General features: G+C 46.7%; 1 protein-coding gene across 4 annotated transcripts in view; it reads right to left on the reverse strand.

Moving 5' to 3' along the window:
- il1rapl2 (interleukin 1 receptor accessory protein-like 2) overlaps positions 1-25279 on the reverse strand; it is a 290457-nt gene that overhangs the window by 233476 nt on the left and 31702 nt on the right. For all 4 annotated transcript variants that reach the window (XM_076048011.1, XM_076048010.1, XM_076048013.1 and 1 more), the window contains exon 2: positions 9722-9818. In XM_076048011.1, coding sequence (XP_075904126.1) covers positions 9722-9803 — 82 coding nt within the window. In that variant the 5' untranslated portion in view covers positions 9804-9818. The remainder of the gene's footprint in view (positions 1-9721; positions 9819-25279) is intronic.

Genomic DNA, 25279 nt, shown 5'->3' on the forward strand with positions numbered 1-25279 from the left:
GTTGGTTTCTTCTTCTGATGCCACCGATAACTACATACTTATTCAGCATATTTTAAACACAACAGATCTGCGGCATCAGTCGTGTCCTTCATCTTTTCACCTCCTGTCCAAACTCACACGGGCCTCACAAAGGTCATTTCTGACCAGGGGGACGCAAAGATTTCTCTTGGCCTTTCTGCTATTTAATCAAAGTTAGGGCGATCAAGTGAAGCATCAGCAGCCAATGCAGCAACTCTATTTCAATTAAATACAGAAACTTGGACGGTACGAGTTTCAATTTATATACATTTCAGCAGAGATAAAGTTTTGAACAACACGAACAGAGAATCACATGATTTATGTGTTGAAACATTTTTGGCAGCGCACGTTGTGTTGCACACCCTAGATGTATGGCTATTCAAGGCTCTGTGTGTGTGTGTGTGTGTGTGTGTGTGTGTGTGTGTGTCCACTTGAATAGGGGAATCGGTGCACATAGTCAAAGCCTTTATCAATATTTGACAGCACAACCAGAGAATGGATGAATCTTTAATACGACCTTGGAGCTCAACCACGACACGGAGACACCGGGGACAAGAGGTGCGGGCTGGGAGGGGCGCGTGTGCGTGTGTGTGTGTGTGTGTGGTGGGGGGGGTGACAGAGAGGCTGCAAAGGGACGAAACGCGAGCTGTAAAGTGAGGGAGTTGCAGTGGGGTGAGCGAGGAGAGAGTGAGTGAGACAAGGAGGAACAACCAGGGCCTTCTTTGAAGGAGTTCAGTGGAGTTTCAGAGTTTGATTGAGAAATACAGTTGGCTTGAAAGTTGCGTAAAGAATTCACAGTTTGATTAAACTTCCTTCTACTCATATGTACTTTTAGACCATTTTTTATTTATTTTTTGTCAACTTCTCTTCTTGGCATTTGCACATCCGCGGACGTGACATACGGGGTCATGTGACCAGTTGACTTTAACTGAGAATGGAGCGTTGTGTTTGGACGGAGGAGGAGATGGGAGAGAAAGACAGAGCAACCATTCTTGACAGCAAACAAACGTTTCATTCTAGCAGAATCTCGTCTTGTGCGCCTCGCACTGCTCAATGGAAACACCTGCGAAACGCAATCGTACTTTGGCGAAATTTTTAGAAAATATCGCTTTTATTTTGCGTAAAAACCTGTGACGGAAACGCACGCAGCCACTGTCAGGGTACCTCGGCGTGAGTTTAGCACGACGCGAGAACAGCGGGACAATCGTCGAGAGGCGGCCGCCTCCTCTTTGATTTGCACAGTCACCCTCGTTGGCATTATTGCCCGGTAGCTGCTGTCTAAAGCGCCCCCCCCCCCAAAAAAAAAAGCCGATTAGGCAGAGACAGAGAGAGGGGGGGCGGGGGGGCTCAGAGGACAGGAAAGGACACTGCAGGGAGACACTCTGGCAGGCAGAGGAGGTGGGAGTGATGCACACTGACACAAACACGATATTGGCCAGAGTGATCATAAAGTTGAGCCCGGCACTTTCATTTCGCCCCCAAAACAAAATTCATCAGTCACGAGTCGCACTCGACTGTCCGCAGGCCCCGGGCGAACCAACGCCAAACAAGAAGACAAGTACGTATTTAGAATCTCCAGCCACCGGTGAGCAATACTGCCACTGGCTAGCGGTGCCAAAATTGGGATTCCTGCGCTGGCTAAATGAAGCGAGTCGGCGTCGGGCCGCGACCTGGCGCGACCCGGTGCGGTGTGACACGCGTCAGAGGCATCGGTGAAGAGCGCTGCGGATGAAGCGCAATTAAAACTAAACCGCCTTAATCTCTTCTTATCTTCTTTGTCTCCGTCGTCTTTTCTTAGCGATGCAGATGTCGCGACTTCCAGTCCCCCGGGGAAGTTTTAATGAAAAATGGCGTCGACGCAAGGCAGCCAGGGTGGATTTAAATAAGAGCAGGGAGAGGCTTCCTCACGCACGCTTGCAGGCTGGACGCAGCAGTGAAATTATGGGAGCCCGCCGTCATTATTTCAAGGCCCGACAAAAGGGTAGAGCGGAGTGGGAGAGGGCGGAATGGGCGGCGCTGTTGGTGCAACCGGCAGGGAACGATCAGCCGCATGTAAACACCCTGACACTCAAAAACTGAGAGCCTTCAAATGTCAAGCGGCCGTCCTCCGTGAATGAGTGAACGGAAAAAGCCGCTTGTAGTAATGAGTCTTTTTTTTTTTTTTTTTTTTTTTCGTCGGGAGGCGAAATTCATCCTCGCTGTTCTTCACCATCACAGCCAGCGACGGACAGCGCCGGTGAAACAGCTGACGTTGGTTTTAAACGATGGTAAAAAAAAAAAAAAAAACATTTATGGTGCGTGAGCTTTACATCTGGCCCCCCAAACTACGAGACCTCACAACTTTGGCACGACAAAGTGCTTACTGTCGACAAGTGACGGGCCATTAGCGGAACGGGAGGTGGGGGGGGGGGGGGGGGGGGTTAGCTTTAAAGATAGCCGCTGGAGTGAAATCAGCAAGCCAACATTTTAGAGACGGAACGCAAGGAAAGGAAGCAGTTTTAGTCGAGGAGACGACGCCTGTGCTCCTTCCATGTGTCTTAAAGTATCGACGAGGGTGTTTGCAACATACCCACCTGGAACAGGTGACTGGTAGCCAAGTACAACAGGAAGCGGAATCAAGAATGCTTTGTTGCAGCACATTTTTGCCAGGAGTGCTCCCAGTTTGACGACAGCGGGGACATTTCAGAGAGCACTTCTCGTCTCAGCCATTGAAAATATATATACGGTGGCCCCCAAAAAGCAAAAGACGAGAGCAAATCACTTAACGCTGGAAAGAGTAGGAGCCAGTGGGCAACATGAGACATCGCTGATTGGATGAAGGTGCTGTCCATCTTTTCAACGGCAGCTGTCCTGCTTTTAGTGCTTTCCGGAGGAGTGAAAGACATTTCTCTGCAAAGTACGGTCCGAGCTGCGGCAAAGTGGCTGAAGAGATGTTGAGTTCAAACATTTGCTGAGGCAAGAGGCTGCAAAGTTAGATAACTGTAATATCCCTGATGTTTTGAAACCTTGTGGAAAAGAGTAATAGTATAAAAGCTCCCTGCAATATTTTTTACTTTGCCATCCACCGCCGATTTTAGCTAAAAGTCTACCAAAGATATCCAAATGATTGTTTTATGAAATTTAGCTTTTAAAAAATATGGGCTAAAAAAAAAAAAGCACTGTTGGAATGTTAACCCTGTGAAAGAACAGCAAGTGTGCCACCACTACACTGCTGGGTATTAAAGCCCTCCATGCTAACGGCGTTTGGGTTTGAAGAGGATCTGATCAGGATGGAAGCTTCTGGACATTTTGCGCTTTTCGGAACACGAGCCTGGTCAAGAGAGGACAGACGAGTTGGAGGTGTGAATTAATACCAAGAAATAAATCTATTGAGAGTAAAGAAGGAGGATTGAGCGGCCTGTGTTTGGGACCAGTGAGGATGGGGGATGACGATACTGGATTTGTAAATGTCTTCAGCTGGGCGTCTATTTAAAACCCAGGGCGACGCCCCCTTTCACAGCCACTGACCAGTCACTGACATGTTAAATATTTTAGCAAACTGAAAAAGTAAACATGCGAACATCTCGGGAACCAGCGAAATAACCCCCCCACATCCCCCACCCCCGACCCTTGAATAAAACAGGAAGTGGCGAAGATGCGCAGGGCAAAGGCTTCATAGCAACTCTGCCACCAGGTTACGTCACGGACCTGCACCATTCAGCATTTTAGGCCAAACAAAACTGTCTCTTGGCAGCTGCTGTACTACAATGGGACCTCATAAATGTTGAACGTGTCGGAGCCACTGCTCCACTTCTCTGTCCTGTGCCTTTTTGCCCCTGGTACACCAAGAAAAGCAAATTCACAGCACTCCTAGTTTACCAGCCCCATGCATATCTTTGGGACAGGGTGCTATTTAGTGGGCTGTACTAATGGGAAACTCAATTATTTTCATTGACCTGCGTCTGTATGAGTCAGAATTATTAGAAAAAAAAAAAAAAAAAGTCAATCATCACGTTTGAGTCCGCAAATGTGACGACCAGGAAAATAGCCATCCTGTAACAAATTGAATTGGAAATTGGAAAATGATTTGTTTAATTCTGGAAAAAGTGAAAGACCAACAGTTTTCAAAGGTCAAAGATTTATTTTTTTTCCGTTTGTCAAGTGAGTCAACGCCTTCATTTGGTGAGCTGGACAGGACGTCTGTTAGCAAGCAAGTGATTTGTTCCTTTTGCGAGTCGGCCTGGGCAGCGGTGAGCAACTGAGTGATTTCGTTCATTCAAGGTGAATCTTCCTGCTTTTGCTCGCGAACCATTAGCCTGATATATATATGCACAAATGACGCGTTGTCTGGTCACGTCTTTGCAGTTGGCTGGCTAGCTAGCTAGCGGTAGCATGGGCGGGAATGGTCCGTGAATGTGCTAAAAGGTATAAGGAATCGTGATTGAGGATTTAGCAAAATGGGTCAACACTTGTGTCCAGGACTGTCTTGGTGGGTTTTTTTTTTAACATCAGTGGTTTCAGCAAGAAATGCAGTCTTCAGGCAGGGAGAGAGGCTCCACCAGTGGAGCTGTGTAATTAACAATGTTTTGTCCTGGAGCCAATTAATACGTTTTTCAACTTTTCCATGCAAATACGTCACACTTACGCAAGATAAACTGGCAGAGGCAACACAAGCGCTGGGGCACAAAGAAGAAAAAAAAAAAAAAAAAAAAAACGCGCCCGCGCAGAGCGTATCGCCTCATCATCTCTGCTCGGCTTCGCACGCCGCAGAGTTTATCTGAGATTAGATCAAACTCGGATCTCAATCTCTCATTGAACTCCAGTTTTTAGCTGCGTCAGAAAATCCGCTCGCGCTCGTACACAGCCGCGAATAAACACAAGGGCGCTAGCGAGGAGCGCTGTGCATCGCCATCGCATGCACATCACGCAGGAACACACACACACACACACACACACACACACACACACACACACAGATGAAAAACTATCTGGATCAGCACATCAAGAGAAGCTCTTAACAGACCAGAGCAGCAAAGGTGAAGTAAGGGTAGCAGGCGGGGTCAGAATCTTAATGTAATGTATACAGGAACTTACCAACAAAATATGTTGTTATGAAGGAAGGATGCACCTCTGTCCCCCCCCCCACCCACCCCGTTGGAACAGAGGAAGAAAATGCGGAAGCGTCTTGCTCAGTTTTTCATCCTTTTATCGTTCGCCGCTTCTCTTGAGGATGTAAATCAAATCCGTTGCGTTATCTTTCAGCCGGCACGATCGGCTCATCTGCTGGTCGGGCTTGGTGCTCTGATAAGTTAAATACCGCTGTTGACGGCAAGCTGGCAAAGATTGAAAACAGGGGGGGCGTACAGTAGGTGGAACGAGAGGCGGGGGGTGGGGGGGGTATTTTGCCCAAATCCGAGTTCCATGCGTTCCGCGGCATGAATACGTATAATGTGTGCCTGTATAAATTTACATGTAAATGCAGCACTGTGGGGTGCCTTGCGATGTGTGAAAAGGAAAGGGAAAAACTCAATGCATAGGAAATAGAAAGGCAAAAAGTGCTGCGCAATAAAACCTTGACACAAGATATAAAACATGGGAGAGCGCCACAATGCTGGGGGATTATAAAATAAACAAACAAATAAATAAATAAACAAAGCCTGAACAGATAAAATAGGCACACATCCAACCAGGCTACCCAAGTCAGAGGTGAATGCCAGTCTGAAAAAAAAAAAAAAAGGGTTTGTGGAGGAGAAGGAGAGAGAGAGAGAGAGAGAGAGAGAGAGAGAGAGAGAGACGGGCTCATGAGTCCGGCTCACAGATGACTTCCTGTGCGACTTCCAGGCATTTTTTTTTTTTTTCCACGCTGTCACCGTGGTTCTCATTAGAGCTGGAAGTAAAAGGGGCTCATGTGACACACACCTCTGCCTTTTGTGTCAACACATTTCCTTCAACGTCATTCCAGTTCCACTGGGATTTCATGAAAAGGATAGTGGAGTTGAGTGGAGCTGCAGGGGCTGAGCAGAGAAAATGGAGGTGAAGGGTGCAGGTTCTTCTCTTCTTCTGTGTCCAAGGGTTCATGCAGATACCACAAAGTCTCCACAAAGACAGCCAATGTTTTTGTTTTTTTTTGAAACGCTTCAAAACTACTGACTGAAGGTGGTGTTGCTCAAACTCAGGTCACTTTGGACTCGAGCATAAAACGCAGAGCCGATTTTAAGACGTCACCGCCTCTCTTTGGTTCGCTCTCTTCTCACACAGCGTTTCACTTTCACATCAATCAGGAGGTAAAAACCATACGTAAAGAAAAAAAAATAAATAAATAAAAACTCTGGTGCTTTTAGCTTTCATCAAAAAGTGTCAAAGTGCCCTAAACTCGACTCTTCAGCCAACGCCGCCTGCGCTTTCCCCGTCGCGTCAACATCCCCGTTGGTTTCGGCTGAGCTTCGAGTCGAGCGAGGTCCTGAACCAGCTGACTGTTGCCCCTTACAGTTGCTGACCGCTGATCTCTGCATCGGGGCGACATGAAAAATTCACCGCGGCGTAACCAAGCCACGGCGACTCTCCGCTGCAACCTCCATTCATAATTCACGCGTCAATCTCTGTACAATGGACGTCACACGTTGGCGCGTCTGCCCGCCTCCTCAAGCTCTTTCTCTGCTTTGCCTCCTTGCGAGCCGTCGCCTCTTGGCCTTTCGGGATGCGGCATCAAGGGCGAGCAGGGCGGCCGGCGATAGGAAGCGCGAGCTCCTTTCCCATCCGGTGTCCACACAAAAGACGAGAGACGCACAATGCAGGCAGCAGAGGGAGAGGGGAGATCTGACAGCCTATCTTTGGCCGACTGTAGTCGCCCGCCCACACGAATGTCCGCTCGGCCCGGCTCGGCACGGCTCTGATCACATAATTGCTCTGTGCGCACCTCTCCCACACACAGGAACACACGCATCCGGCGCTGAAGCACACTTAAACCCGGATCCATATGGCGTCTGCGTGCGTGCAAAGTCGGTGTTGGGGTGCAGAAGGAAGCAGACCGCTCACGCATGCAACCTGGAGTCATTACCCCAAAGAGACAAAAGAAAAAACGACGTCCCCGACCAGCTCACCCACACAGTCAGCACCGGCATGAGAGACAGAGGAAAAAGTAGAGGAGTGAGTCTGAGTCACGAGGAGAAAGCTTTTTGAAAGAAAACCTTGATACTCGCAAACCGACACATTCCAGGAAACGATGGGCTTTGAACGCTGAGTTGGACCCATTCGTCAAAAGGCAAAGCACTTTTTCCATCTATGTTTTTTTTTTTTTTTTTCCCCACGTAAACTTCCGACGAGAAGCCGTTTGCGGGCGCCTGGGTGCCCTGGAAGACATGCTGGCAACTTGCTGCTCAGCCGTCTGCATTAATAAATCTCTGCCTGCTGCAGGGCTGTTGTTCTGCGCATAACCCCGAAAACCTTGAATCTCATTTCAGGGGGAAGTCAAGACAGGACAGAAGTTAGACAGAAGACACTTTATATTGGACAATGAAACTTGGGACGTGCACGTATGAGCTCAGTTAGGAAGTCAGTGTGAGTTCTGTTGTTTTGGCTCTTTAGTTTTTTTGTTTTTTGTTCTCAAACAGAAAAAGTAGATTGACAAGTGTGCATTATATATTCAGCATGAATACAAGAATGCCGAAACATAAGGCAGCGGTTAGCGGCGCCGCCTCACAGCAAGAGGGTTGGTTGATGGATGGATCGATGGATGAATACAAAAAAAAAAAAAATCTACAGGATCTTTAAATGTTATACTGTCAAATTCATCATCCGCATCTATGAAGACTCCACTCTGTCACAAAGTGGCACGTGAGCCGCAGTCAGTCTGCCTGGTGTCCACTGTGGACGACAGCAGAGAAGGCGATTGGTCACGATGATATACTGGTGGAGGCGTGGCAGTGTCCAGGGGAGGTGGCGGAGCAGTTTTTGACTTGGGGCGTTGAAAAGGATCTCGAGATTGTTAGAGGGTCTGAGGAATGAAGGCAAGGTGTGCAGGCACCGAGGAAATACATGGAGAGCTGTAGCCACCGCAGAATGAAAGAACGTATTTGATGAGTGTGTTGGATGGATGAGTAGTAGAAACTCGACTCGTGGCAGGAGTTGGTATTTGTTAAACAGCAGTGTGACTTCATGCCAAGAAAGAAGTAGAAGACGTTGATAATCCAAAGGAGTTCAGAAATGTTGCGAAAGACAAGAGAGGAACTGTGGCATTGTATGAATCTATAGTGAGGTGTTCTGAAGGTGTGACATCGGGGAAGGAACATCTAGAGAGGCGAGTCTGGAGGCCCTGGGAAGGAGAGGAATGGAGCTTAATTGCAGCAAGCGCACTTGAATGACAGGGACTCGAGTGGAAGAGTGGAGATTCAAAAGAAGAAAGGTGAAGCATTTCAAGTAGTTGGGCTCAACAGTTGAAGGTGTTTCTGGAAGCAACCAGGACGGACAGGATAAGGAAGGAGAGCAGCAGAGCATGTCAGATGTTTTGGAGATAAAGCCCGAGAGGTCAGACTGAGATGGTTTGGACGTGTCCAGAGGAAGCACAGTGGCGCAGTATCGAGTACAATATAGTATAATGGTAGAAGGATGCTGGGGTTGGAAGTGGCAGGCGGGAGGGAGGCCTGGAGGAAGAGCAGAGGGGAGATTTATGAAGGGAGTGAAAGAGGACGTGAAGCGAGGTAACAGCTCTCTGGGGTCCCTCTCCAAAATGTTCAGGGACAGAAATTGGTTTTGCTCTGAAATGGTAAATGTCTGTTGTGGGAACTCTCCTCTAATACCACTATACAAAGGTTTACAAAACACATGTGTCATTTGTAGTTCAGACAGAGAATATTTTGGCTTTCTCACAGTTGGTAAAGGCTAGCATGTGTCTGTGTGAAGGCCAGTTACACAGTCGGGGGAGGGGGGGGGGGGTTGCGGCTTCCTTCCTGTTCCCAGCAATCCCCCTTACAATCGAGCGAAAGCTGTGCGACAGGCTCACACTGCCGGGGGAATCAATTCTAACTCAATTGATATAATTAGACGCCCTGAGTTTGCTAAATAGTCCGAGCCCATCATTTTTTTTTTTTTTTTTGGATCTGTTTTCATCACTTTCGGGGACTCGACAGAAGTGCAAGACGACAATACCGGGAATCATAGCGCTGCTGGAGTCCAAAAAGGAGCTGCGTGCAAATCAATGGGAAGGCGAGCAGACGAAGGAGCGGCGGCTAAGCAGCGAGCGCAGACCCGTGCCGCGTGCTATTGAGACGGCACGCCAGGCATCGACAGCCCGGTCGAAACCCTCCGCCGTCAGTGCGACAAAACAAATTGATTAAGCATAAAAGGCCATCAGCCGGTCTGCCGTCAGCTGACACAAACCGGCGCAGCATCAGCAACAACGCCGGCGGAGGAGGGGGAGAAGGAAAGAGAGCTATCGCAGTTCTGGAGGGCCACAGGAGTGCCGAAGAGCAGCCCACAACACAACTGGAACAACAAGCAAGGAGCCTGGGAGGAGGAGCAACGCCCGAGAGAGCGACGGTTCTTTGGATATTTGGGGAAATAACAAGCGTTTGGAAAAAGCGATACATTAAAGCAAGCAACCGCAAAAAAAAAAAAAAGCAAGAGAACATCAGTGGAGAGTATCAGAGGGACGACAGAGGTCGAACTGAAGCCCGGGGCGGGGTGGGGGGGGGGGGGGGGAAAGAAGAAAGAAGTTGTTCCATCCTACCAGAGTTCCTCTTGGAGATGTACTTGACGTCATCGCAGGCTCCTGAAGCAAGCAGGAGGACGAGGAGGGGCAGGGTCTTCATCTTGCCGCTCTCCACCTGAAAGAGACCAACAGACGGAGCGGAGAAAGCGTCAGGATTGGCTGTTGCAAACGGAAAGTAGCTGAAAATGCGACCTAATGGAATTTTTGACATTTTCCCCTCAACAAAAAACGACTTTTATACATCTCTACATCTCCTCTTACATGAGTGGCTGTTTGAAATGCTTGCAAATGACCTGCGTCTTTGTACGGTTGCTCTTCAGCTCTTTTTTCACATAGCAAAGGCAAACCATGCAACATCGCAAAAAATGTGGACGGGAAAGCATTACGGCAGCACAAATTGATAAAAATAGAAAACATCATCATCCGCACGTTTATTTATTTTTTTCTCCAAACAGACAATGTGCTGTTCCAGAACCTGTGGATGGATACGGCCAGAGTATAGAATGATACAGGTTTTCAGCGCCTGCACATTTTAGCCTCCTTCGCCTTCATTTTGCTGCTCTCTGGCCTCAAGGAACGTCTCAGAAGGAGGAAACCCCCGTCCGTCCGTCCGTCCGTCCGTCCGTCCGTCCGATCTTCTTTTCCTTTCAGTTCCTCCCTTCGGAGGTCATCGCAGTGAATCATCAGCCTCCATCCAACACTGTCCTCCGCATCCTCCTTCTCTCGCACCGACCGACTTCGTGTCTGTTTTCGCTTTACTCGCCATGTATCCACCGTTCCTAGTGTCGTAGTCAAGACCACGTACCTCTGGACGTGGTATTGCTGTTCGTTTTGTTCGTTTGTTCTTGTTTGTTTTTTGGTGAAAAAGCAAAAAGAAACGTTGAGTTGTTGAGCCGTGAGATCTTCACCCACTTTCTTAAGCCCGAGACGACTAAGAAATGTCTCTGATGGGGCCTCTGAAGTGGTCTCCCTCTGAAAGATGTTCTGTACAAGTGAACACCAAGTCCTTTTCAACGGCTGTCTCCAAACTACTACTGCATCATCTTTAGAAAGGCCGGTGTATGTAGTGTAGAACTTCATAGTAGCATGGGAAAAAAAAAGAAATCAAACAAACAGCACCAAAGATCTCTAAAAAAGCAGGGCCTGTTTCACAAGTGCGAGAAGAAGGTCTGAGGGGTTTGCTTTGATCCACTTTTAGAAGCTTTTAGTCTGGAACAAGGAGGCCTAATGCAATAGCCACAGGATAGTGGGTTTTTGGTAAACACTTTCTGTGTGTGTATGTGTGTGTAAGAAAGAGAGAGAGAGATTCTGAGCAGCACACAAAGTCTATCAACATTTTGCTGTTTATTTCCAGTTAAACTGTGACATCCTGCTTCCGCGTTCTGTCTGTATTTCTGCAGCAGCCGTCAAAGTTGTTTGTTTTTTTTCAGTATCTGGACATCATCAGGCATCCGTGACTCGCTTGCAACGCACATCGAGGCAACATGATTAATTCACGGACCAGAACCAGCTCAATCTTTTTTCTTTTTTTTTTGATGACCACAGGGCTGCATCACATCTCAGCTCGACTTCCTCTCCCGGCGATCTGACACCAAGGCAACACGAGCTGCGTTTCCGTGACAGGTTTTCGCAAAAATTAAAGCAATATTTAAAAAAAAATAATAATAATAATTTAATTACAATTGCAATTTGCAGGGGTTTCCATTGAATTATGAGAATTGCATTTGCTTTTGCTTGTTTACGTTTGTTTGCTGTCAGGAATGGTTGAATCTCAACCTGCCTCAATGCACCTTTTTAGGTCATTTGCGGTACCTGCAGCTGCGAAAGCAAAAGCTCAGCCAGCTATCTCTGTTTTTTTTGTTTTTTTTGCAAGGCTTTAGACTTCAATGTCCTCATGAGGCCCTGAGAGCATCAGTGCATCCAGAGTTATGCCTTCCACATTGCTAACCTACAGGCTGCTAAAAAGGATGAGCGATAAATAAGAGACTCAACCGTCTGCGGGCCTTTTTTATCAGCTTTCTCTTGTCTGGCCACTAGCCGATCACTAATGACCGGCCAATAATGATCGGTCGGTCCAGACAATCAAAGCAACCTTTGCCAAGAGGCAAAGTCACAGGGTCGGATGCTCGGCTATTTTCGGTCGTCTGCATCAGTTAAAGAGAAATTCAACAGAGAATCTGGCGACACGCTGTTCACGAAGCTGCAAAGAGCCCGGATCGGGAACGGCCGGCAAAATACAAGGTTTACGCACAGCCTCCACCCAAGGGACCGCAGTCTGAAGTCCGCTTCAGACAGAAACTTTTCTTAAGCAAAACACAAACTCACCAAAGTAACAAACCCCAATAGAGGCAGAATGTATTGACAGAGGACATTCTGAGTTCAGCCACACACACTGAAGGGAAAGAAAGCATGGTTTCCACCCACAGGACAAAAGCCCTACTTTCAATTATGATTGAATTTGTCATGTAATTTTCAGGCATTTGAAATCCCCCCTTCATATGGAAAAGGTTTAAAAAATAAATAAAAATTAAAAAATGGCAAATTTTTTGGTGTGAGAATGAAATGGTTGGAAAATTCCCAATCTTTTTTTTTTTTTTTTGGAAAAAGGGAAATTAGCCGCTCGAGCGGGACGACGTCGTGTACGCTGTGCACACGACACACGCAGCAGAAGTGGGAAGTGGCATCATCAGTTCTGTTCTGTTCTGTTCTGGAAGGTGTCACTGTAGGAATTCACATCATTTCCAGTTTTGCCGAATCTCTCGTCGTGGTCACCGTCGCTTCTCGCGCGAGCTGAAAGTCCTGCACCACGAAAACGAACCAAGAGAAACCGCTGCATTCCAGGAAATTTACCAGCCTGGGGGCGGGGAGGGAGGGGGAAGGGGGGGTGGGGGGGGGTAGGAGAATTCAAGCAATCTGAGCGCCGCGCTATCACGGCCGTGCGCGTGGCAGCGCTCAGAGGCGGACGTTTCCCGGGCCAAAACCCCGCTGACCTACAAAAGCAATTGCGCCTTGAACGACGGAAGAGGAAAATAAAACACGGAAGCGAGGAAGCGAGGTGAATTCCTGGCAGGAGCGTCGGGGAACCTGAGAGGGTTTAGAGCGCAAACACTCGCGGACACAGAGGACAGCAGAACAAACACCATTAAAGCGTCACCGCCGGCCGTATCCGTCGTCCTCTCGGCTGCTTCAACTTCCTGCCTGCGTCTCGGTGATAATGACACCGAGGCAGAGCGCACGGGGCCGGGTCGGAGCGTGCACGGCGCGAGGTGTCACATCGCTCGGCGCTCTCGGGACGGCTGGATTTTGTTTGCTTTTTCGCCAAACAGGGCAACAGCGATACGAGTGTGGCTTTCTGTGTGAGGGTGCAGGTGTGTGTGTGTGTGTGTGTGTGTGTGTGTGTGTGTGTGTGTGTGTTAGTGTTGTAGTCAAGACGGCACCAACCAAGACCAAGACATGATCAAGACCAGAGAGCATCGAGATCGCGACCAGGCCAGAAGACTTTATGTATCACAGAAAAACAACAACCAAACAGAAAAATATATATTTTTTTAAAATTCAATTTAAAGTTTGCTTCTTAATGGAACAGCAACGTCTCTCTTCAGCACGGTAGAGCATCTTTTAATAATTTTCTACTTTCCTACCAAAATGTTTTGTAAAAAACAAAAACAACAAAACAAGAGCAAATCATTTCACATTTAAAAATTCTTTCTTTTAAGCGGAAGGCAAAACTGCCCCACTTTGAACTTTGAGCGCATTTATCGATCAGTGTTGAGCAAGTTCAATAGTTTGGGAGTCGTCCGTGTTCGGAAGGAACACGCGCGCATGCGCATGCACACTGGGTGCTATTCTTGTCCTAAATAGCCCAGTGTAAAACCATTAGGCTGGTTCAGCCACACATCCAATATTAAAGACAGCCTGCAGCTCTGCTCAGTCACACCGTCTCTGCAAAAGTGCACCAGTCAGTTGGGTGAGCGAGGCAGTCTGTGTTTCACATAAAAACAATAACGCTCCTCATCGTTTGTGAGTGACTCATTTGTTGGAGTGCGTTCTTTTTTTTTTTTTTCTTTTTTTTTTAGCAATTCTGCTATCGTACAAAAAAAAAATAAAATCTCATTCTGTCTTCAACTAATATGATGCCAAAGGTGTTTCTGTTTGACAGGTATTAAGAATAAAATAAAAATGTTCTTTTAAAGTTTCAATCGGGACGTCAGTGTCGCAGTGGTTAGTGCGGTCGCCTCGCAGCAAGAAGGTTGCGGGTTCGATTTCCAGCCATGGTGCCTTTCTGCATGGTGTTTGCATGTTCTCCCTGCGTTCTCCATGGCTAACTGAGGCTAACTGAGGCTAACTGGGAACAACTGTGTCACAGCGCCTTCACCTGAAGACATCTGGGATAAGTTCTAGCAGACCCTCGGGACCCTCAGTGCTGGAGGAGCGGGAACAGAACGGGCTTGGATGATCTCGGCATAGAGAGCAGTACAGAAGAGCGCCACCTCAGGGAGGCTCTCGACAGTAACAAAGCATCTTCATCAGGCTTCCTTCAATCTTATTAAAAAAAAGCCTTTTAAAATCCTTTTATACACCTGAGATCCTTCTTACCTTCTCAGAAGGAACGTCCGACGTTTGTTATTTCAAAGTATTGCCACTGGAGCATGAGTGTCCCCCCCCACCCCCTCCCACCCCCAGCCCCACAAAACTTCTTTAAAAAATACATCTCGTTAGCAGGTTTAATGTCGTTTTATGTCCAGAGAAGATAAAACGGCGAGCACATCGTGCTCACAAAACACACCCCTGTTATAAACTTCTGATGTGAAGCCAGGACAGGAGTGAACAGTCTGTTCCGCTTTAACCCTGCAACAGACTCTGACAACCATCTGTCGCTCATAAAAACGCGTGGCGGGCGCATTTCACCCGACGAGCGCGTCTCTGCGTCCATCCAGATGCCGCGTGATGAGACGTGAGCGCTGCAACTGTTTTCGCGCGCGGCCTCTAATTTGAGAGGCGCGCGTCTCGTCGAGGGCCCCCCCCCACCGCCCCCCGCGCAATTATGCACACCGCTTCTTATGTCGAGTTGCCCCGGTTAAATCTTGCATAAGCGCCGTCATCTCGGGAACATCTGCGTTTGTGCGCGCAGTAAAACGCCAGAGGGCCCGTTGGGTTAAAACAGGATGAAGCTGAGGCGGACGCCACCAAACAACTCAATGTGCACAACAAGTGCGTTTCCACGACAGTGTTTCGCAGAATAAAATCGACATTTCTAAAGTTTTTGCGACAATTGCAATTTGCAGGCGTTTCCACTGAATGCTGTGAATTAGCATAAGCCGTAATTCTTCAACGGTCGTTCTGTTTTTCTCTTTGATTACTCGTAATAAAAGATTCCGTCTCCTCCTCCTCCTCCTCCTCCTTCCAATCGTAACGCGCCATTTGCGCTGGTCGGTGAACTGGTCACGTGACCCCGTACGTCACGTCCGCCGACGTGTAAATGCCAAAAAAAAAAGTGTTTCCACGAGACTTTTGCGATATGCCTCTTCTATGGGTACGTCTGGAAAAGCACCTCGTGACAGCGTCGAAACCTCTTAGCCAAGTTCGCCCGTTTCCATGACCAAATTTAATTGCGATATTTATGTCCTGCGCAAAATAAACCGTAACGAAGAGAAGGCGGATGAGGTGTCCAGGTTTGAGTGCACAGGGCACCGTAGTTCACCGGCAAGCTCGGGAGAGGGACGTTACGCGCGAAAGAGCGCCGCAATCTCACCACTTGATGTCACCGTTTCTTCTCAAAATCTTCAAACATTACGCACTTTACCTTCAACCCGGAAAACTTTCCACTTCTTTCCTCCTTGTGACAAAATGAAGGGAGACTATGACAAGGTGACAAATAACTTTGCATTTCTAACGGATGTTCTATGGAACAATGGCAAAGTCAATTTTTTTTTTTTTCACAATTTAAGACAGCGAATGAAAGTAACATCCACTGACAAGTACCTCAAGCCTGCTCGGAATTTTGACCGCGGCGACCCCGCAGCCCTTCCGGCCATTTGATCACTCCGTCATTACTGCGCGTGCCTGTCTGATGGGCTCGCACCTCGTGACGCTCGTGTCCGGCTTTGCTCTTCATCCACCCGTGACAGCTGTGGATTGGCGCTGCCCTTCAGCTCATCACAGTCTGGCACCTTCCATTTGCATACTTGTGAACTCTCCACACCCGCCATTACGACTGCCACGCGCTTGGCCCTCAGGGCGGCAACTGCCTATCACAGCGGTCGAGCAGACTAATTGTAGACGTGGGCGCGCTTCGCTGTTCCTGCAGTTGGCCGTCAGCGTTAGCGTGGCCTCCTCTGCTGGCCTGAAGATACCCAGAAAAGTAAATATCTCCTGTAAAAGATAATAATAAAGTTATTGCCTATACTCTGTTTTATCCAATCGTATGTCAGATCTGGAGTCTGCGATGCAACGTGTCCTGTGATTTAAGTGAACACTCGTGAGAGTGTAGTATCTGAAACTACTGCTGCCTTACTATGCATAGGACACCATTTGATATATGGCAGGATGTGAACTCGCAAGCTGCCTACCTCCCAAAAAGGTGACTTATTGTTCATGTATGGTTTTGTTACTATCACTGTTATCAGATTAGACCAGATGGCCATTGGGGGTGCAACTATGGAATGCATACATCCTCCACCACTTCCTGCATCTTCCTCCTGTTCTTGTTGGGAGGTATAAAAGGTGATGCGAGCAAAGCATCATTGGAGTTGCTCACATCTGGCCCAGAGACATCCCCAGGCTTTTCCATGGTGCCTGTCTGACTCTTGACTTCTTTGAAATAAACCAGTTTTTATCCAACTAAGTCTGTGTCAGTGAAGACTCCTTCAACATCTACATCACCTGAATCCACCAGAAGAATTCACCACAAGAGCCTGAACGACTGAACTGAAGCCCGCAGATCCGTTAGCTACCCGCGACCAAACCACCATGGCGGAAGCAGAAGCAGGTAAGGATTTAGTTGCCGAATTTTGCCAACTATCCGTTTACTTTTATTTTTGATAAAATAAGTGAAAAAATAGTTTGTTTCGTTGGTGTGTTTAAGATGCTCTGGATATTAAGTGTTGCTCCACTAACTCATATTAATGCGATGCAATGTGTAAGAGTGATTCTGGATGGATCCTCAAGCCTTATCATCATATCAATAGTATTATGACGTCTATTACTTTAGGTAGCACTAGGAGTGGCATCACTGGCGGCCTGTGTGTGAAATGCACTGCTGTGTTTGGCCCCAGCCATGCCGTTGCTTGACTGTGTCTCACAGCTGGATGACAGATTAGAAGCTGAAGTGTGCGACGCTGCAGGTTTGGACACATTAATAGATTTCCAAGAACTCCAACGTGAAATCTACGGCGAATCGACTGACACTTCTGGGCAGATTTGAATCCACGGGATGCCCGGAATAAAAAAAATAAAAAAATCACACTAATGTGTTTTGGCCGTGCTTATTGTCTATACTGTATTTCCCCCATATATCCCTCCGGAGTGCGTGCTAGTTGTGTCTTGACCTTGTGGGTGGCCCTACCTATCCAACAGATGCTACCAATGATTTCTGCCTCATGTGCAGTTTGGTGACCCTCCAGGTATGCATCCCCTTTGTGTGTCCAGTCTGCTCAGTGGCTGTGTCAGCAATTGGCCTCCCCGAATGCACTGCTCTGTTTTGGACACTCTAATGTGGGACAATTTATCTGGAAATCCCCCTTTAAAGGTTCCCTTGTAAGTTTTTTTTTTGTCATTTCTGGTTTGTGTAGCTACGTATCTGTGGAGGGACGGCGCATATTTAGCCCCCTTTCTACAGTTTTCCAGTAAAAAAAAAAAAAAAAAAAAAAAAATTGCCTGCTATATTGAAAATTTGGAAGAATATAAAGCAAAAGTGGAGGGAGCGGAAGATTGCAGGGGAAGATTCAGACTCATTTCCTCGGAGTTAATGGAGAGGGCAGTTTGAAATAACTGCATTATGTGGCACCTTTATGGTTCTATTCCAGGCATGGGCAAACTACGGCCCGGGGGCCATATGCAGCCCGTTTTAATCCGGCCCATCGAACTTGAAGAAATTATATGCAAAGTCGGTAAGTCATAAAATAGCTGTATTCCATTATTTCTTCTCAGTGTTGCATTTCAATAAAGAGCTAAATACTGCGGGGCTTCAAAGACAAAGGCTTTGTTCATTTTCGAGAGACGTTAAATCACGTTTTCTACATATCCCATAATATATTTTTTCCTCCTGTGAGGTGGCTCACCACAACACTCCATCCATCTGCTTGCCGCTCCGGCCCCTCTGTTAAATCTTAGAACCCAATGTGGCCCCACTAGTCAAAACGTGCAGACCAGATCAGGGGTCTATTCCCTGAACTAAATCAGCCAGATTAAAAAACAATTTAAAAAAATAGGGAAACACTAAAGAAACATACCGTGTAAGATACTTTTTAACCAACTCATCCAATTATATCCAGTAACTTGTCTTTTCTTTCATTCTGAACATTTTGTTTTTCATATGGTTTCACTCCAAAACTTCTGCATCGCAAAATGGCGAATCAGTCCAGTGTTATTTAAAAAAAAAAAAAAAAAAAAAAGTATATCCGACAAATGAATGCAAAGATTTGCCTGGAATTTAAGTAAACATGAGGCTGAGCTCACTCAGCGACTCATGGATATTAATGGGGAGCTGCTGGTGCCGGGGGAAGCGGCTGCCTTCCAGTCGACACACCGAGGGAACGCCAGTCTCCCGTGGCCACCTTGTTTTGGTGGAAGCACTAAATAATAAATGAGTATAAATATTTACAAATTATTCCAACGGGGGGAAAAAATAACAAGGGTGTTTATTCCACTGAAGTGAATCGGACTTTCTTTTTTTTTTGCTTTTTTAAAAAAGCAAAAAATCAACGACAACAAAAAAAAAACATGGCCACACGCGCTGTGCAGATAGAAGGTTGCAGGACGATCGCGAACACGTAAGCACTCTCGCACACACACACACACAGACACACACACACACACGGCATGGGGTGAGAGCTAATGAATGCAGCGCCACCTGTTCAGTGAATGATCTAATTGCTCTCAGCAGATCCACATTTCCTCTCCATTACGGCGTTTAAAAGCCTCATTTAACAGGTATTGAAAGGTTGCAGCACAGAGCCGTCTTCTCGCTCGCACCTTCGCCAAATTAACAGTTCACGTCAGAGAGCAACGGGCGCCTTCGACGTCGGGACAGGAAGCACGGGCGCACGGGTTTCAAACTGAAAGGAGAACGCAGGAGGTGGATTTCCAAGAATGGCTGAATTAAACCGACGCGTTCAACAGACCCGAAACGTGGAACACGGCGACCGCCAATTAACGCCCAACAAGCCCTCAACATGTGATCTGAGGAGTCGCTCTCTAGTAAATCAACGGGCCGTGAAAGTGTTGTTTCCAATGCCGACGACAACCGGGTCCTCAACTCCTGCTCAATGGATATTTTCTCATTCTGCCATCCTTCTCCTGTGAAGCCTGAAGACGAACGCAAGCAACTGTGTTGTCCTTCCGCAGCCACATCAACAGTTCCCAGGAATCCCCCACCCAACCAAGTCGGATCCACAGACCCGGACAATAATGAAATATGATGGGGCTCCGGTCTTTTCAGAAGCCGAGTGAGACCGCAGGAATGAAACGCTGCTCGTCGTACCGATATCCGGGGCTTTAATCATTTTTTTTTTTTAACTCCAATCACTTTCCAGAGTTTCGTAAGTCAGAATAATAAACGACGCGGTGTTGTTTCTGACCCTGCGTGGTGATTTTGAAAAAGGGAAAAAGACAAAGCAGCGTGTGACAGGTTACATTTACAGTTTCCCAGTGAAATTAGCTTCAACCGCCAGTGACGCACGCTCGAGCCCTGCAATTTTGACCTGTAATTTCAAACATCTCTCATTCCCGCCCAGAGGCAGAAAAATAACTATTTTATTAAAAAAAAAAAAAAAAAAGAGAGAGAGAAAGAAAAAAAATAACAAGATCGAAAAGAAAAAACATTCTTTTGCAAAATGGCAGTGACGGACACAATGTTTCTAACAAAGGTTTGACAACTTTCCAAGTTCCTTTGAGGTGAGGCAAAACTTTCTCCAATGGAAGCTCATTAAAAACAATCACACTTGACAGCCTTTGTATTCAAAGCTAAAACCTAAAATATCTTCCAATGTTTGGACATCCTGGTAATTGTAGAAGAACGTGGACGCTTTGTTCTACTGCATAAATGAAACGCATGCAATATTCTGGCACGGGCCACATACTGTAGTTTATGAGGTCATGTGCTTCTTGAAGAGCAAGAGACTTTGAGTAATTGAAGCTGTCTGATGTAAATATCTCATATCCATATTGTAATGATGTCATCAATCAGGGCTAAGCTGGAATCTGATGAATACAACATTAGCTGTCAAAGCAGAATGCCCAGACCAGCAGCACCACCACCACCAGCAGCAGCACCACCACCAGCAGCAGCACCACCACCAGGAGCACCAGCACCACCAGCAGCACCACCACCACCACCAGCAGCACCACCACCAGCAGCAGCACCACCAGCAGCAGCAGCAGCACCACCAGCAGCACCACCACCACCAGCAGCAGCACCACCAGCAGCACCACCACCAGCAGCACCACCAGCAGCACCACCACCACCAGCAGCAGCACTACCAGCAGCAGCACCACCACCACCACCACCAGCAGCACCACCAGCACCACCACCACCACCACCAGCAGCAGCAGCACCACCACCAGCAGCACCACCAGCAGCAGCAGCACCACCACCAGCAGCAGCACCACCACCACCAGCAGCACCACCACCACCAGCAGCAGCACCACCAGCACCACCACCACCAGCAGCACCACCACCAGCAGCAGCAGCACCACCACCACCAGCAGCAGCAGCAGCACCACCACCAGCAGCAGCAGCACCACCACCAGCAGCAGCACCACCACCACCAGCAGCACCACCACCACCAGCAGCAGCACCACCACCAGCAGCAGCACCACCACCAGCAGCAGCACCACCAGCAACACTCTGCTCTCCACTTTAATCTCTTCCTTCCACTGCTGTCACATCTCTGAACGTGTGCAGTTCCACTTGTGTTCTACTCACAGCAGGAAACATTAAAGCATCAACTAAACAAGCCCATTTACAGGTAGAAGTAGTGAAAATGAAACATCGTCTGGACGAGAAGGCACGAAAAGAAAAGAAACCAAGTTACTTAACTCATGAAGTGAGCGTTACACTCAGTATCAGCAAAACATTGTTAAACTCTCACTGGGGCAACCTGGGAAACAAGTAGCGAAACATCAGAAACTTAAGTTACTGTTCACGACCTTACTGAGGGGGGTGGGGGTGGGGGGGTGTTTTTCGTAGTTTACAGTATTTTAAGCACGAGTTCAGCATCTCTCTCTGCCCTCTTATCACTTTCTCTCTCTACTGTTTCCCTCCATCCTGCCCTCCGTCTCTCTCCCTCCCTCTCCCTCTCTCTCCTCTATGTGAATAGTTGGAGTCAGAAGGGAAGCAGGATGCTGTCTGCCTGTCCACCCACACAAGACACCAGCTGCAGTGATTCGACCCACCACTGTCAGACTCGCGCGCACACACCAGACACCACCATGCAAAGTTTTGCACAAGGGGAATCAGAAGGGAAAAACTCAGGGCACAGGGCATCAGTCTGAGAAAATCGATTTTTTGACGCCGGCTGCCAAAATAAAGGTTACGCATCAAAAGCATTCCAAATCGTCTATTGATTTCTGGGTACAAGCATAATGGTACCCAAGGAATACCCATGCTCCAAATTTCTCAAAAATTTATTTTTATCTTAAATTTCTATATAATAAAGTGTCACATAGTAGAATTAAATCACCGTCATTGGCCAACAATTCTGAAACTATTTGCTTCAAAATTTCAAAAGTAGTGAGTGCACGCTTACAAGGTATTTTATTCCAACACGAACAGTCAGTCTTTACCACTCGGGCTGTGACGGCATGAGTTAATTTGTTGTACAACATCAGTATTATCTGTTTGTCTCAAGTGGATTTGAGAAAAGCCTCAGCAGTTCAGCGAGTGTCCTCTTAACCCGTTTCTGCCCCTTTTTAAATGGTGCCACATTTGTGAGAAACACACAGCTGTTGAATGAGCAGCAGAGCCCAGCGTGAGCTCATGAAAACTTTGCCAAATATGTTCGGCCTCTCAAGCGTCTCAAAAACGTCAATGTAGAAAAGAAAGCCATTAAGTGGCGATCACAGATCTCCACAGTCGGGGGGTCGAACTCTATCCTTCAATTATTACATCATTTAGCTGCACCGTTTCAAGTTAGCATAGCACGCACGCTTTTACACTTTGCAGGGCAGGAGTGTACATTACAAACTCTGCAGACGTTTCACGAAGATGCGGTGCTGTTACATTATGAGCGCGCTCCGGCAAAAGGCACCATTAACTCCCAAAAATCTAGAAGTCGAAAAATGAATGTGCAATTGTTCCAAACTCTGTTGACCTTCTGTCAAGAGCGCAAGCTCAAGGAAAGAAAAGGATGCTTAAAACATCTTTGTGGCAGCTTCCAGCTTGAATTCATGCTTTATTTTATGTCCCCAAGAGGAGGTTGGGGATGTGGTGGCCGAGTTGAGCTATGATGGCCAGGTTAAGACGGCCAGTTGAGTTAAGTTGCGTTAAGATGGCCAAGTCAAGTTCTGCCGACCAAGTTAACCTGATCAAGTTAAGTTTTGTTTAGATTGTCCAGGTACGTTACGTCAAGATGACCAAGTCAAGTTAAGTTACGCTGGATTAATCTAGTCAAGTTAGTCGAGTTGCGTTAAGGGAGGAGTCAGTGTCAGGACCAAGGGGTGATTTCCAGAACTACGTGTTTTAGCACATCAATAGTGGGGAAGTGGCGCAAGCAACGCCCGGCCTTTTCCATTTCTGGCAAACATTGGTAAATTAAACGTTGCATCATAAAATGACATTCAAAAAAAAAAAAGAAATGTGCTTTCCTTTGCTGAGGTTGAAGAAGGCAACTTCCTACAGCATCGATAAACAGCCTTGGCAGCTTTATGTTCACCACAGAGACTTGGTGCTATACAGCCGCCCAATTTCTAGACTCCAGTGAAAAATTCCTTTCATTTCCTCAGAGTTTTACTGCGGGGTCTTTAAATGACGACGTGCAGTTTGAGGTATCTTGGGGGGGAAAAACAAACAAACATAAAAAAAAATCCAGGGGGGGGGGGAGGACCATTAAAATGTCTGAAGAAAAACTGGACTGAAGCAACTCTCTCAAACAGTATGTTAAGCATTTGTGAGAATCGATCAAGGTGGGAATTTTCTTTTTATCATTTCTATATTTACGGGTGCATATAAAGGAGTAATTACACAAATCCCCTTATCGACTACAACTACTGCTGTGAAGTACTGTGACTGTCGGGGACAGCGTGTTCTGCACACCGGCATCATGCTCACCTTTTCTTGCTCGGCGCCAGGTTGTTTTATTTGACTGCTTTGTATTTTATTCAGAATAGCAGCATTTACAACTTGCCTCCCCTCCATTAGTCTGCAAGCTAAATTCAAAGAGACGGCGTGAAACGCACCGGATGTGTTCCCTTTTCCCGACTCTCTAAAACGCTTGAACGCTCGAGCCGCAGTGAACTTCAGGGGACGTCCCACTCAGTTCTTTTTATGTCTCGCACATTTTGTTCAAATGGGGAATCAGATCCTACTACCGCTAAGAAAAAAAAAGAAAGCCACAATTGCCGAAAAGTGGTGGCAGGCTTGTGAAGAGAGTTTCATCATTTGAAGCCGCTGCGCTGGCGTTTGCTCATGCAGTATTTATAAGAGGTATAATCCGAACACCTGAGAGGAGGCAAAGTACAATCACAACAGAGGAGCTCGCCCTATCTCATAAACTGCAGATTTTGACTGGCTTTGAAGGGAAGAAAAATGCGTCCTGTGAAGCATTTCCGAAGCGTTTTCAACCACAGCAATTTCTCATTTTTCACTTTCTGCTTTCTTTTCAAGTGTATCTTGGCCTCGTTCCTCATGGCCGTTTGCCACAAAACATTTTGTTTGTTGGAATAAACCAATTCACGTGAATTCCTTATGTAAACAGCACAAAAACACAGGCTTACTTTCCTTCAAAGGACAGTTTTCATGAGACAGAATAGGAATGCTCCTCAATCTGAGCTTTCGCCTTCGCTGTGGCTCTCCAGCATCTCTGAAATCAATCCTACAGGTAACGAGACGCTCTCAGATTACTCTTTCAAACCAAAAAGCCCTCAAGAGACATCTTCACGCATCAACAGTGTCAGAGGCAATAAGCCGGCCAAGGAGCACTCCAATGCCCAATGAAGCATCAGAAAATTGCTATTTAAAAAAAAATGGGGTTGACACAAAGCACTTTTACCTACACGCTGACAAATTATATTTATTTAATTACAACGACTTGGAACGCAGCAACAAAACCGAGAGAGAAATAAATGGAAACTGAGCGTTATGTATTACTTGTGCTGTTCTTTGTTTGTTTACTCTTGAGGCTCCTATAAAAACCGGGTTGTCACTTTTTTTTTTTTCTCCAAAGAAATGCAAAATCACGCTAATCGATGATGAAAAGCAGTCCAAAGTTTGTGCTGCCTCCTGTACCTTGTGATTTTAAATCGACTGCAAACGGATAATTGCAACGTCCCAATCTGTTTTCGATGGCTGGAGTCTTGGACAGCTACGCCACTTGGCTCTTTTCTCCTTTTGTATTTTCTCCTTTTTTCTCGTCCTCATGTTTGGCCTCGTGGCTCTTGCTCCCAAGTGCACTGGGATTGATGCACTTTAAAGTTAAAAATACTGTTTTGTGCCAAAGCAGCGTGACTCTGGACCCCCCCCTGGGATGGTTCAAAGGCCAGCCACGAACGTCTCACGACATCCTCTGAGGAACACGAAGACAGTACTGAAATAATCAGGCTGGAACACAGAGAAACGACGGTGCACTCGCTGAGGTCAAAGCAAAAGCAAGCGAGTTAAGCTGTTGTAAATTGTCTAATTAGCAGTCACCATGTATGTGTTTGTTTGTTTGTTTGTTTGTTTGTTTAACCCTTTGGAATTCAGTTTGAAATGTTATCTTATTCTCATGACGGGAATTCGTTTGCTCGATTGGTTTTCATTGTCGGTTTAGTTCGTTTGAAACGCAGAATATTTGCCAGGACTTTGCAGAAGGACTTGATGAAGAGCAAAGAGGAGATTTATGTATGTGGTGACAGAGGGCATGAAGCCAGAGCTAGATGGAGGCAGGTGATTGGCTGTCGAGATCCCTGAAGGGACGAGCTGAAAGCAGTCGAAAGATGTCTGGTTTGGAATCAGAAGAGTCGGGACATTTCTTGAGGCTTAATCAGTTTTTGTTTTTTGTTGTTGTTGTTGTTTTTTTTAATAAGTGGGTGATTAAAACATCTACTTGAAACTCTAATTACAGACATTTTCATAATAAAGATTTATTGCTCGAATATTGATGGCATTTCCAAATAATCCTCTTTACGAGTAACACACTTCGTTTCAAAAGTTCAACTCCT

Source organism: Nelusetta ayraudi, unplaced genomic scaffold, assembly GCF_046127955.1.
Source record: "Nelusetta ayraudi isolate G7.1 ecotype Tasmania unplaced genomic scaffold, CSIRO-AGI_Nayr_v1 ptg000097l, whole genome shotgun sequence".
Classification (NCBI taxonomy): domain Eukaryota; kingdom Metazoa; phylum Chordata; class Actinopteri; order Tetraodontiformes; family Monacanthidae; genus Nelusetta; species Nelusetta ayraudi.